At 31.9% G+C, this 12658-nt stretch overlaps 1 protein-coding gene across 1 annotated transcript; it reads right to left on the minus strand.

Annotated features, from left to right (window-relative positions):
* Positions 1-8430: 8430 nt before the first annotated feature.
* On the minus strand, positions 8431-10115 carry Prim2 (DNA primase subunit 2). The gene is made up of 3 exons (XM_064061957.1): positions 9327-10115; positions 8765-9281; positions 8431-8713 (listed from the first exon to the last, which is right to left on the minus strand). Exons 1-3 carry the CDS (start codon positions 10041-10043, stop codon positions 8544-8546), a joined length of 1404 nt encoding a protein of 467 aa, XP_063918027.1. The 5' UTR covers positions 10044-10115; the 3' UTR covers positions 8431-8543.
* Between the last annotated feature and the right edge of the window lie 2543 nt (positions 10116-12658).

Here is a 12658-nt window from a genome sequence, read left to right on the forward strand (position 1 = left end):
GGAGAAAAGTAAAAAATTTCGTTAAAAAATCGAGGTTTTGGTAATGTTAAAAATCCGCAGAAAATTCTGAAAGATAAATATTGACAAGCTAAATTGAAAAATATAGCGTGCTGATCGTTCCGGAGCAACATTGAGGAGCATCATTCCAAATTCGGGAATAATCGTTACATTTTTATCAAGGACATATTTAGGGCGATTCTGGAAAAATTGGCCAACCAAAAATTACGAAAAAAATCGTGTTTACGGAGGAACGATAGGTCTATCAGTGAAACTAATCCAAATTCGATGCCACCATTGGTTTCCGAAATATTCGGATTTAAAGTCAAGCATTTAAAATAACTCAAAATTTGTTTCTTCCTATTTTGGAGATTTAAAAAAAAATGGCTGTTTTTTTCCTATAAATGAATTCGTTAAAAACTTCTAGAGGTCGAAATCAGCTTCAGACATTTTTTGGTAACTTTCGGAGATATTTGGAGAAAAGTAAAAAAATTCATATATTTAGTATTGAAGAATTGAACTTTTGGCAAAGTTGCTTAAAAATCAACAAAAAATTCTGGGAGATAGATCTCGATCAGCTAAATCCAAAAATATAGTGTGTTAATGGTCCTGGATCAAGACTGAGACTATCATCGAAAATTTCGGAATAATTGTGTCATTTTTATTAAGGACTTATTTAAAGCAACCCCGGAAAAACTGGGTGGCCTAAAATTATGAAAAAAATCGTGGTTGGGGAGGAATGATAGCTCTATCAGTGTAAAAACTCCAAACTCTATGCTACCATTGGTTTTCGAAATATTTGTTTTTAAAGTGAAATTTTAATATTTAAAATATCTCAAAATTTGTTACTTCCTATTTTGGAGATTTCGAAAAAATGGCTGCTTTTTTCGTATAAATGAATTCGTTGAAAACTTCTAGAGGTCGAAATCAGATTCAGGATTTTTTTGGTAATTTTCGGAGATATTTGGAGAAAAGTAAAAAAATTCATACATTTATTAGTACTGAAGAATTGAGCTTTTGGCAAAGTTGCTTAAAAATAAAAAAAAAATTCTAGGAGATAGATCTCGATCAGCTAAATCCAAGAATATAGTGTGTTAATGGTCCTGGATCAAGACTGAGGCTATCATCGAAAATTTCTGAATAATTGTGTCATTTTAATTAAAGACTTATTTAAAGCAATCCCGGAAAAACCGGATGGCCTAAAATTATGAAAAAAATCGTGGTTGGGGAGGAATGATGGCTCTATCAGTGTAAAAAATCCAAATTCTATGCTACCATTGGTTTTCGAAATATTTGTTTTTAAAGTGAAATTTTAATATTTAAAATATCTCAAAATTTGTTACTTCCAATTTGGAGATTTCGAAAAAATGGCTGCTTTTTTCGTACAAATGAATTCGTTAAAAACTTTTGGATGTCCAAATCAACATTAGACATTTTTTTGGTGATTTTCGACCTTCTCTGGAGAAAAGTCAAAATTTTCTATTGAAAAATTAAGTTTTTGGCAAAGTTATTTAAAAATCAACAAAAAAAGTTAGCAGCTAGATCTCAATCAGCTGAGTCCAAAAATATGGCGTATTAATGGTCCTGGATCAAGACTGTGGACTGTAATCGAAAATTCCGGAATAATTGTGTCATTTTTGTTAAGTACTTATTTTGGGCGATTCCGGAAAAACCAGGTGGCCTAAAAATTATAAAAAAAATCATGTCTGCACAGAAATAAGAGCTCCTTTATTGAAAATAATCCAAACTCCATCCGACTATTGGTTTTCGAAATATTCGGATTTAAATTCGATTTTTTAAAATATCTCAAAATTTGTTATTTTCTACTTTAGCGATTTTGAAAAAATGGGTGGAATTTCGTAGAAATGAATTCATAAATAACTTATGGAGGTCAAAATAAGCATTAGAAATTTGTGTGTTAATTGTGGACGTTATCCTGGGAAAAGTCAAAAATTTCAAATGTTAGGTAAGTATATATTAACAAATTGATCTTTTGGCAAAATTGCTCAAAAATCTACAAAAATTTCTAAGCGATAGATCTCTACAAACTGAATCGTAAAATATTGCGTAATGGTGGTCCCGGATCAAAATTGAGGATTGTCGTCGAAAACTCAGGAACAATCGTGTTGTTTTAATTAAGGATTTATTTAGGGCAATTCCGGAAAAACCCAGTACCCAAAAATTACGAAAAAAATCGTATTTATGGAGGAACGATGGCTCTACCAGTGAAAATAATCCAAATTCGATGTCGTTATTGGTTTTCGAAATTTTCGTGTTTAAATTCAAATATTTAAAACATCTAAAAATTTTTTACTTATTCCTGTTTTGGAGATTTTGAGAAAAATGGCTGTTTTTTTCGAATAAATGTGATTTCTTTAAAAACTTCTGGAGGTCAAAGTAAGCATTAAACATTTTTTTGGTGATTTTCGACTGTATCTGAAGAAAAGTCAAAATTTCATATGGTATTATTAAAAAATCGAGCTTTTGGCTAAGTTGCTAAAAATCAACAAAAAAAAATTAGGAGATAGATCGCGACCAGCTAAATCAAAAATATAGCGTATTAATGGTCCTGGATCAAGACTGTGGACTGTAATCGAAAATTCCGGAATAATTGTGTCATTTTTGTTACGTACTTATTTAGGGCGATTCCGGAAAAACCAGGTGGCCTAAAAATTATGAAATAAATCGTGTCTACACATAAACAATAGCTCCATTATTGAAACTAATCCAAACTCCATCCGACCATTGGTTTTCGAAATATTCAAACTTAAATTCGATTTTTTAAAGTATCTCAAAATTTGTAATTTTTTATTTTAGCGATTTTAAAAAAATGGGTGGAATTTTCTTAGAAATTAATTCATAAATAACTTATGGAGGTCGAAATAAGCATTAGAAATTTGTTTGCTAATTATGGACGGTATCTTGGGAAAAGTAAAAAATTTCAACAAATTGATCTTTTGACAAAGTTGCTTAAAAGTCCACAAAAAGTTCTAGGAGACAGATTTCGACAAACTGAATCGTAAAATATAGCATATTGGTGGTCCTGGACCAAGACTGAGGACTATCGCCGAAAATTCAGGAACAATTGTGTCAATTTTATTATAGACATATTTAGGTCCATTCTGGAAAAACCTGGTGATCAAAAATTTTGGAAAAAATCGTGCTTACGTAGGAATGATAGGTCTCTCAGTGAAAACAATCCAAACTCGATACGAGTATTGGTTTTCCAAATAATCGGATTTAAAGTCAAATTTTTAAAATATCTCAAAGTTTGTCGGCGATTTTAAAAAACTGGCTGGAATTTTCATAGAAATAAAATCGTTAAAAATTTCTGGCGGTGGAAATCACCATTAGAATTTTTTTTGGTAATTTTCGTCGTTATCCAGGGAAAAGTAAAAAATTTCATGTATTGAAAAACTGAAAAATTGAGTTTTGGTAAAGTTGCCTAAAAATCCACAAAAACTTTTGGGATAGAGATTTCTACTAGCTGAATCGAAAAATATAGTAAGTGTCTTGATAGTCCCGAACCAAGTTTGAGGACTATCATCGAACATTCCCCAATAATCCTGCCACTTTTATTAAAGACTAATTTAGAGCGATTCTGGAAAAACCTGGTGGTCAAAAATTATGAAAAAAATCGTGTTTATGTAAAAACGATAGGTCTATCAGTAAAAATAATACAAACTCGATGAGATAATTGGTTTTCGAAATATTCGGATTTAAAGTCTAATTTTTTAATTTTTTAAAATCTGTTTTTTTTTCGTAATTTTTGATGAAAATGGTACATTTTTGCAAGGATATATGGGTTTTTGTAATTATGGGGCGGAGCCTAATTGCAAAATCGATATTTCTTTTTACAAATTTACCATTTTAAACATGTTTCAAATTTCATGTTGTGAAAAGTCTACACATATTACAAATAAAAGACAAAATGTCACCCCACCCACCCGCCCCTATCTAAATTGTGATGAATTTTTTAAGCATTTTGAACCAAGAGTTTAACTGCAAGATACTTATTTCTTTAATACGAATTAAAAACATCTTTATGAATACCGTGTTGTTTGAAAAATTACTATGTTGATTAAGAAAAATGGATAATATAAAGCCCCACCCACCCACCCCATCTCAATTGTGATGATTTTTTTATTCTTAGAAACCTGAAACATTTTTCAATTGGGCTCCTTCCCGTAATTTTTAGAATTTTGCATGTTTAGATAGTTCAATGTTTCGACATCTTGCTTTTTTAATTTTTCGATTTCTTGATTTTTAGACTTTCCTGTTTTTGGATTTTTAAATTTTTGGAATTTTTGACTTCTGGCTTTTTCGATTTTTGAATTTGTTAATTTTTCACCTTTCTGATTTTTCAGTTTGTCAATGTTCCCATTTTTTGATTTTCATATTTTTCGCCTTTTCAATTTCTCAATTATTGGAGTTTTCGATTTTTCAATTTCTCAATTTTTTGAGTTTGCGATTTCTCGATTTGTCAAACTTTCAATTTCTGTTTTTTTGATTTTCACTTTTTGTATTTTTCAATTTTGTGGCTTTTCCGATTTTTTCATAGTCTAATTTTTCAACGTTTCCATTTTTCAATTTTCGTCGTTATCCAGGGAAAAGTAAAAAATTTCATGTATTGAAAAACTGAAAAATTGAGTTTTGGTAAAGTTGCCTAAAAATCCACAAAAACTTTTGGGATAGAGATTTCTACTAGCTGAATCGAAAAATATAGTAAGTGTCTTGATAGTCCCGAACCAAGTTTGAGGACTATCATCGAACATTCCCCAATAATCCTGCCACTTTTATTAAAGACTAATTTAGGGCGATTCTGGAAAAACCTGGTAGTCAAAAATAATGAAAACAACGTGTTTACGTAGGAACGATAAGTCTATCAGTGAAAATAGTCCAAACTCGATCCGATCATTGGTTTTGGAAATATTCGGAATTAAAGTCAATTTTTTTTTAATTTCTCAAAATTTGTCGTCTCTAATTTGGCGATTTTGAAAAAATGGCTGCAATTTTCGTAGAAATTAAATCGTTAAAAATTTCTCGAGGTCGAATACAGCATAGATTTTTTTTTACTTTTTTGGTAATTTTCGACGGTATTCAGGGAAAAATCGAAAATTTCAATAATTGAATGAAAAAATACAAAAATTGAAAACTATAATAAAAAATCCCGGAATAATCGTCTCATTTTTATTAAGGACTTATTTACGACAATTCCGGAAAAACTAGGTGGCCAAAAATTATAAAAAAAATCGTGTTTGCATACAGTCGATATTGGGAAAAAAAAATTCAAACTTGATTCCAGCATTAGTTTGAGAAATATTTGGGTTTAAAGTCAATTTTTTTAAATATCTTAAAATTTGTTACTTTCTATTTTAGCGATTTTGGGAAAATGGCTGGAATTTTCGCAGAAATCAATCCGTCAAAAACTTGCGGAGGTCGAAATCAGCATTTGAAATATTTTTAGTAATTTTAGAGGATATCTGGAGAAAGGTAAAAATTTTCAGGTTTGAAGAATTGAGGTTTTGGTGAAGTTGCCTAAAAAACAACAAAAAATTCTAGGAGATAGATTTTCACCAGCTGAACTGAAAAATATAGCGGGTTGATGGTACCGAACCAAAATTGAAATTGAATAATCGAAAATTACCTAATAATCGTGGTATTTTTATTAGGGACCTATTTAGTGCGATTCTGGAAAAACTGGATGACCAAAAATTATGAAAAAAATTGCGTTTGTGTGGGAACGATAATTCTATCAGTGGTAATAATTCAAACTAGATACGATGACCGGTTTTCGAAATATTCGGATTTAAATTCGTTTTTTTTTTGATATATGAGTGCAATTTCTTAGAATAAATTTGTTAAAAACTTCTGAAGGTCAAAATCAGTATTAGGAATTTTTTGGTAATTTTCGATGGTATTCAAGGAAAAGTCAAAAATTACATATAGTTCTGATAAATTGCGCTTTCGGCAAAGTTGCCCAAAATCTCCAAAAAAATCTGGGAGATAGATCTCGACGAGCTGAATCGAAAAATGATTTGGCCGAGTGTAATTTTGTGAATAAAAACTCGTTATTTTCTCCATTATTTGAAGAGATATAGCAAAAATAACCACAAATTCGATATCCTGAGAATATATTTGCTAAGTATAACTCACTTCCTATAAATCCAGTAAAATTTAAATTCAGAATTAAATTGGCGGGAAAATATAAAAAAAAAATAATTAAAGAATTTTGGAACCGCTTGTACCGAGTATAATAGTGTAAATTAAAACTCTTTTTGTCGTTATTATTTGAAGAAATATAGCATAAAATAGAATCTTTTCAGAATAAAAAAATTTAATTACTTCCCGAGCGTAAGCAAAGGAAGTATTGTAATCGAGTCCGTCGGCCAACTCTCTACTTTTACGTTTTCTCGATCTTTCATGACCCCTAGAAGACGAAGAAATAGGTCTCCCATTTCCGTCTGTCTGCCGTCCCGGATTTTTATTAGACAGATAATCTCCGAAAGTACTGGACCGATTGTTGTGAAATTTTGTAGTTATATTAGGAATATCATGTCCTACACATGTAGTTTACGACTCCGAATTGAGCTTTTACCCGAAACGTATAGATTTTTGGAAAAAAATCAAAATTATAAAACAACATTTTGCAATTTAATTTTGAATCTGCTAACCCGAATGTTTTGAAATATTGCAGATGTTTTAAGGCTCTAAAGAGTATCATAAATCTTTAGTCAAAATATATTTGGTTATCCCCTCCAAAAACTTGATGACGTCAGCTCAAAAGTTTGCCGAATAAATCCTATTTAAAATGTACAAAATATGATGCGTCTATACTTGTGATATATCACTCCATTCATATTTTTTGGATTTGCGTATACAGGGTGACACAAAAAAATTAATGAATGCGGAAAATTTATTTTACTGATTTACTCAGGGACTACAAAACCGAATGCTTTGAAATCTTGAAGATGTTTTAAAATTATATAAGCATGGTAAATTTTTGATCAAAATGTATTTGGTCGTCCCCCCAAAAACATGTATGACGTCACCCCAAAATTTTGCTGAATAAATCCTATCTAAAATGTAGAAAATATGATGAGTCTCTTCTTGTGATTTATCATTCCATTCATATTTTTGGGTTTGCATATACAGGCTGACTCAAAAAAATTAATGAATGCGTGAATTTATTTTATCGATTTATTCAGGAATTACAAAACCGAATGCTTTGAAATCTTGGAAATATTTTAAAGTTATCATAAGCATGGTAAACTTTTGTTCAAAATGTATTTGTTCATCCCCCTAAAAAAATTGATGACGTCACCCCAAAATTTTGCTGAATAAATCCTACCTAAAATGCAAAAAATATGATGAGTTTGTACTTGTAATTTATCATTCCATTCATATTTTTTTTAGATTTGCTTAAGAGGCGGCTCAAAAAAATTAATGAAGTCAATTTATTTTATTGATTAAATTAAAGGCAACACTTATTATTAGTATTACATTGGACCAACCCAATTTGGTAGACACAAAATTTTGTAAAGTAAAAACTCGGTTGAAACATAAGGGTAGCAGGCTTATTTATATTTACTTTAACATTACAGACGTGCATTTGTTTTGTGCGCTGACTAGGTTCCGCGAATGTAGTATAGACATGTTTATAATCAACCAATTGTGAATTCCACCGTCAAAAGTTTTTGTTTTATATAATAAGCGGAAGTCGAAGCAATAAAAATCTCTAGACGACCATCGGTTTTGTTTACAGTTTCTCTGTTTGACTCTCACGTATGCTATGTTACGCTTGTCGTCTTAAATAAAGAATGCTTATACATAAACCATTTTCAGTTGCCTCTCCTAGTACATGCCGGCGCCGTATACGTGAGTAAATTGTTTCGTTATTTTATTGATTATTACAAATCAATATTCAAAACGACCCAATTCATTTTCCCGAAAATTTGGGAATACAATAATCTTATTCTTAGTATTACACTACATCTATCCCTACTGATATACGTGTCCTTGCAAAAATGTTGATGACGTCATCGCAATTTTTTTTTAAATTCCCACTATAAAAATGTAATGAGAAAAAAAAAACACAATAGGCATGCAGAGTCGTCAAGTTTCCGACTCTTTAGACCAATTTTTTTTTTAGTGTTAAAGAAGGGAGAAAAAATGGTCGAAAAATATGGTGTTTTTAGGAGTCATAAGTGACGTATAAATTAAGTCGTTTGTGTTTTATAATGATTTATTAATTTTAAACGTGCCAATATCAACGATAGAGAATAATTTAATATTTTTGTGTAAATTTAGATTTAGGCAACACACATTACACTAGTTTTAGAGAGTTAAGACAGTTGGTGCTGCCGGTAAAACTAGGGATGATATTACAAGGGACTCAAGAGGGAATGGGTTCACAAAAAGAAAAATTCCATATCTACATGTGCAGTTTTATTTATATCAAACAATAAACAAAATATGTGCAGTACAAATCATTAACACTTCCGTATTGCTGGTTGCCTACTCACTTATAAACTAACAACTCTTGATTATTTTTTACTTTCAGCATTTCCCTTCTCCAGATTCACGCTCTCCTCAAAGTACTGATTGGGGTGATTAATCCCATTCGCTGCTGCCTTCCCATGACTATATTCAAAATATTTACCACAAGCGACTTGACAATGCCCCCCACTCGCCAACTCCTTAATCTCATTGGCATCTGAAACAACGTCACTCATTCCCGCCGAAATTTAAACATTTAAACACTTACTCTCGTTGCTAATTCCACCTTCCACCAACTTCTGCTTAATAAAATTAGGATCCCAGTTCCTAAACGGACACCCGTGATGCTCCCCAGGCCCCACATTAGTCAAAATAATCTTCATACAACTATAGGGAGTATAATTCAACATACGCCCCACCTTCCCATACTGATGTTTAATATTATACAAATAACTTTTCTCAAATTTTCCCGAATCCATCTTCTTCGTGAACTCGTCCCGCCAAAACCTGACAGCATCCTCATACAACAAACCAATCCCTTTCAAAAAGAGACCATAAGTAAGTCGGGCTTGGTGCTTATGGTGGTGCTCCGCCCTCAGAACATCATGCATGTGCCTCATACACAACGGGAAGTGTTTTTTGGAATAAGCGTCCAAATTGGCGGGGTCCACACTGTCTGTGTTTTCGCGAACCACGTAGTTGTTGCCTGTGTGGACGCGATGGAGGTTGGTGAGAAGGGGGTTGATGCGGTCGTCGTCAAATAGAGGGAGGCGGCGATTATAAAACTGTCTTTGTTAAAATAACAACGAATACATTCTTAAAATACTTACTGTTAAAGCAGCGCTTAAATCGGCCCGAAATTTCGACAAAATGGGGACCACTAATTCGTACGAAGGCACATAGGCGTATCCCCCTTTTAACAAAACCCTCCTATTTTTGACTAAGGGGCAGACTTCCGTGAACGGTACTTTATAAAACGCAGTCGTATCAAACACGAATATCCCGCTCGTTGATTGCGTGAGCTCCTCCCGGAGCTCCATTTTCTCCTCATCCGAAATCGGCGTATACGACAATTTATACAACTCCAGGAAACTCCTAATGCTTTCAGCACTTTTCTCGCTGAACTTCAGTCGAAACCATTCGAGTTCTCTGCTTAAAAACCACCGCCTGAGTTCTTCAGAGCGACAGTAAGCCACTCGGAGGATGAAGTGGGATATGTGGTCAATGCGACGTGCTTGATGGTCGGCTTCGGTTTGACCATTGTACGGCTGCATTAACCGAATGAAGCTTTTCAACGTGGCTTTACTTAAGTCTCCTTTAATGCACTCTTTCCAGTCGTCGGTGTACAATTTGTGGCCTTTCAATGACGCTTGTTCTATGATTCGGAATAGCTGGACACGTTGGAGGGCTATGTCTTCGAATTCGCTTAAGGAGATGGATTGGGAAGGGGGGTCTACGTACATGTTGAGGTCGTGGCGGTAGAGCTCGCTTAAGGAGTCGTTGATTATGGGTTGGTTGAGGCGGCGGCGGTTTGCTGTGAAGTCCATGTCTTGGAAAAGAAATGGGTTTGGGTTTTGTTGTTAGTTGGTTAACCTCAGTTTTGGAAGTTTTCGCGCCAAAAGAAGTGTCAGGTTTGACGTTTCGGCGCCATCTACGGGGAGTTTTATGTAACCAATATTATACAGGTGTTTAGTTGCTTGCATAACTTTTATTCTTCTTTTACACAATTTAAACAATAAATTGTTTAGTGTTATTTACAAATACAAATAAAAAACTGAATGCGCTAATTACCAGAAGAAATTTTTGATTTTGATCTCGGTTTCATTTATTCGAAAATTTATTTCTTTGAAACTAGATATTTCGAAAATTTTGGCTCAAAACGCCATACACATGTTATAGTTAGTTTTCGATTCAGCTCAACGTAGTTTGTATTATAAATTTTTTTGAGAATTTTTAAGTATTTAAGTTTACCAAAAGTAATTTTTCAACATCACCATTTTTGAAAATTTTTATCTTTTTTCATTCCAGAATCATCAAAATGAAAGATTACAATTTTTGAGATGTTTTAAAAATTTGACTTTGAAACCGGATATTTCAAAAATCTTTGTCCGGGACTGAAAATACGTTCTGTTTTTTGATTCAGCTAGTCGAGATCTATATTTCACTTTTTTTTTTGTGAATTTTCGGGTAAGTTTGCCAAAAGTTCAATTTTTCAGTATGAGATTTTTGACCTTTTTGAGCACCTTCGAAAATTACCCAAAGAGTTTAGCTTGTTGATTTGAACTTGTAGAAGTGTTTTTCGACTTCATTTTTTGGAAAACTCGTACCAATTTTTCCAGAATTGTTATAATGGAAGATTACAACGTTTGAGATGATTTAAAAATTTGACTTTGAAATCGAATATTTCAAAAATCTTTATCTGTGACTAAAAATACGTTAAGTTTTTCGATTCAGCTCGTTAAAATTTATGTTTCATTTTTTTTTTTGGGAATTTTCATGAAGTTTGCCAAAATTTCAATTTTTCAGTATCAGTATGAAATTTTTTACTTTTTTTTGAGCACCTTTGAAAATTGCCCAAAGTGTTTATTTTGTTGATTGGAATTTCTAGAAGTGTTTTTGGCTTCACTTTTGCGAAAATTTATGCCACTTTTCCAGAATCACTAAAATGAAAAATTACAGTTTTTGAGATCTTTTAAAAATTTGACTATGAAACCAAATATTTAAACAATATTTATCCGAGACTAAAAATACATTGTTTGTCCATTCAGCTCGTCGAGTATTATATCTCAGAATTTTTTGTGAATTTTCAGGTAAGTTTGCCAAAAGTTTAATTTTTCGGTAGCGCCATCAGTATGAAATTTTTGACTTTTTTTTGAACACCTTCGAAAAATACCCAAAGTGTTTACTTTGATGATTTGAACTTGTAGAAGTGTTTTTCGGCTTCATATTTCGAAAATGTTTGCCATTTTTCCAGATAAATTATAAATTTTGAGATTTTTTTCAAAATTTGACTTTGAAACTGGATCTTTCAAAAATCTTTATTCAGCACTAAAAATACGTTGTTTTTCGATTCAGCTCGTCAATTTTTATTATATCTCAGAATTTTTTTGTGAATTTTCAGGCAAGTTTATCAAGAGTTCAATTTTTCAGTTGCACCTTCAGTATGAAATTTTTGACTTTTCTTTGAGCATCTTCGAAAATTACCCAGTGTTTATTTTGTTGATTTGAGCTTGTAGAACTATTTTTCGTCTTCATTTTTTCGAAAATTCCTGCCATTTTTCCAGAATCGTTAAAATGAAACATTATAATTTTTAAGATCTCTTAAAAGTTTGGCTATGAGACGGAATATTTAAAAAATATTTATCCGGGACTAAAAACACGTTATATTTTTCGATTCAGCTCGTCGAGATTTATATCTCAGAATTTTTGTGAATTTTCAGGTAAGTTTGCCAAAAGTTCAATTTTCAGTATAAAATTTTTGACTTTTCTTTGAGCACCTTCGAAAATTACCCAAAGTATTTATTTTGTTGCTTTGAACTTCTAGACGTGTTTTTCGGCTTCATATTTCGAAAATTTCTGAAATTTTCCAGATAGATGATAAATTTTGAGATTTTTTTAAAAATTTTACTTTGAAACTGGATATTTCAAAAATCTTTATCCGGCACTAAAAATACGTTGTTTTTCGCTTCAGCTTGACGAGTTTTATATCTCAGAATTTTTTCGTGAATTTTCAGGCAAGTTTATCAGAAGTTCAATTTTTCAGTATGAAATTTTTGACTTTACTTTGAGCATCTTCGAAAATTACCCAGTGTTTATTTTGTTGATTTGAGCTTGTAGAACTATTTTTCGTCCTCATTTTTTCGAAAATTCCTGCCATTTTTCCAGAATCGTTAAAATGAAAGATTATAATTTTTGAGATCTTATAAAAATTTGGCTATGAAACCGAATATTTAAAAAATTTTTATTCGGGACTAAAACTACGTTATGTTTTTCGATTCAGCTCGTCGAGTTTTATATCTCAGAATTTTTTTTGTGAATTTTCGGGTAAGTTTATCAAAAGTTCAATTTTTCAGTAGCACCTTCAGTATGAAATTTTTGACTTTACTTTGAGCATCTTCGAAAATTACCCGGTGTTTATTTTGTTGATTTGAGTTTGTAGAAC

The sequence above is a fragment of the Zophobas morio genome, unplaced genomic scaffold, assembly GCF_036711695.1.
Source record: "Zophobas morio isolate AGI-343-1 ecotype UQ-CSIRO unplaced genomic scaffold, CSIRO_AGI_Zmor_V1 ptg000022l, whole genome shotgun sequence".
Classification (NCBI taxonomy): Eukaryota; Metazoa; Arthropoda; class Insecta; order Coleoptera; family Tenebrionidae; genus Zophobas; species Zophobas morio.

What these genes read in the sequence shown, in the direction of transcription:
- Prim2 (XM_064061957.1), bottom strand. Translation starts at nt 10,043, where the DNA reads ATGGACTTCACAGCAAACCGCCGCCGCCTCAACCAACCCATAATCAAC. An exon ending in ATTTAAGCGCTGCTTTAACA is followed by an intron (nt 9,282 to 9,326) that starts GTAAGTATTTTA and finishes TAACAAAGACAG; the next exon opens with TTTTATAATCGCCGCCTCCC. An exon ending in AGGTGGAATTAGCAACGAGA is followed by an intron (nt 8,714 to 8,764) that starts GTAAGTGTTTAA and finishes ACGTTGTTTCAG; the next exon opens with ATGCCAATGAGATTAAGGAG.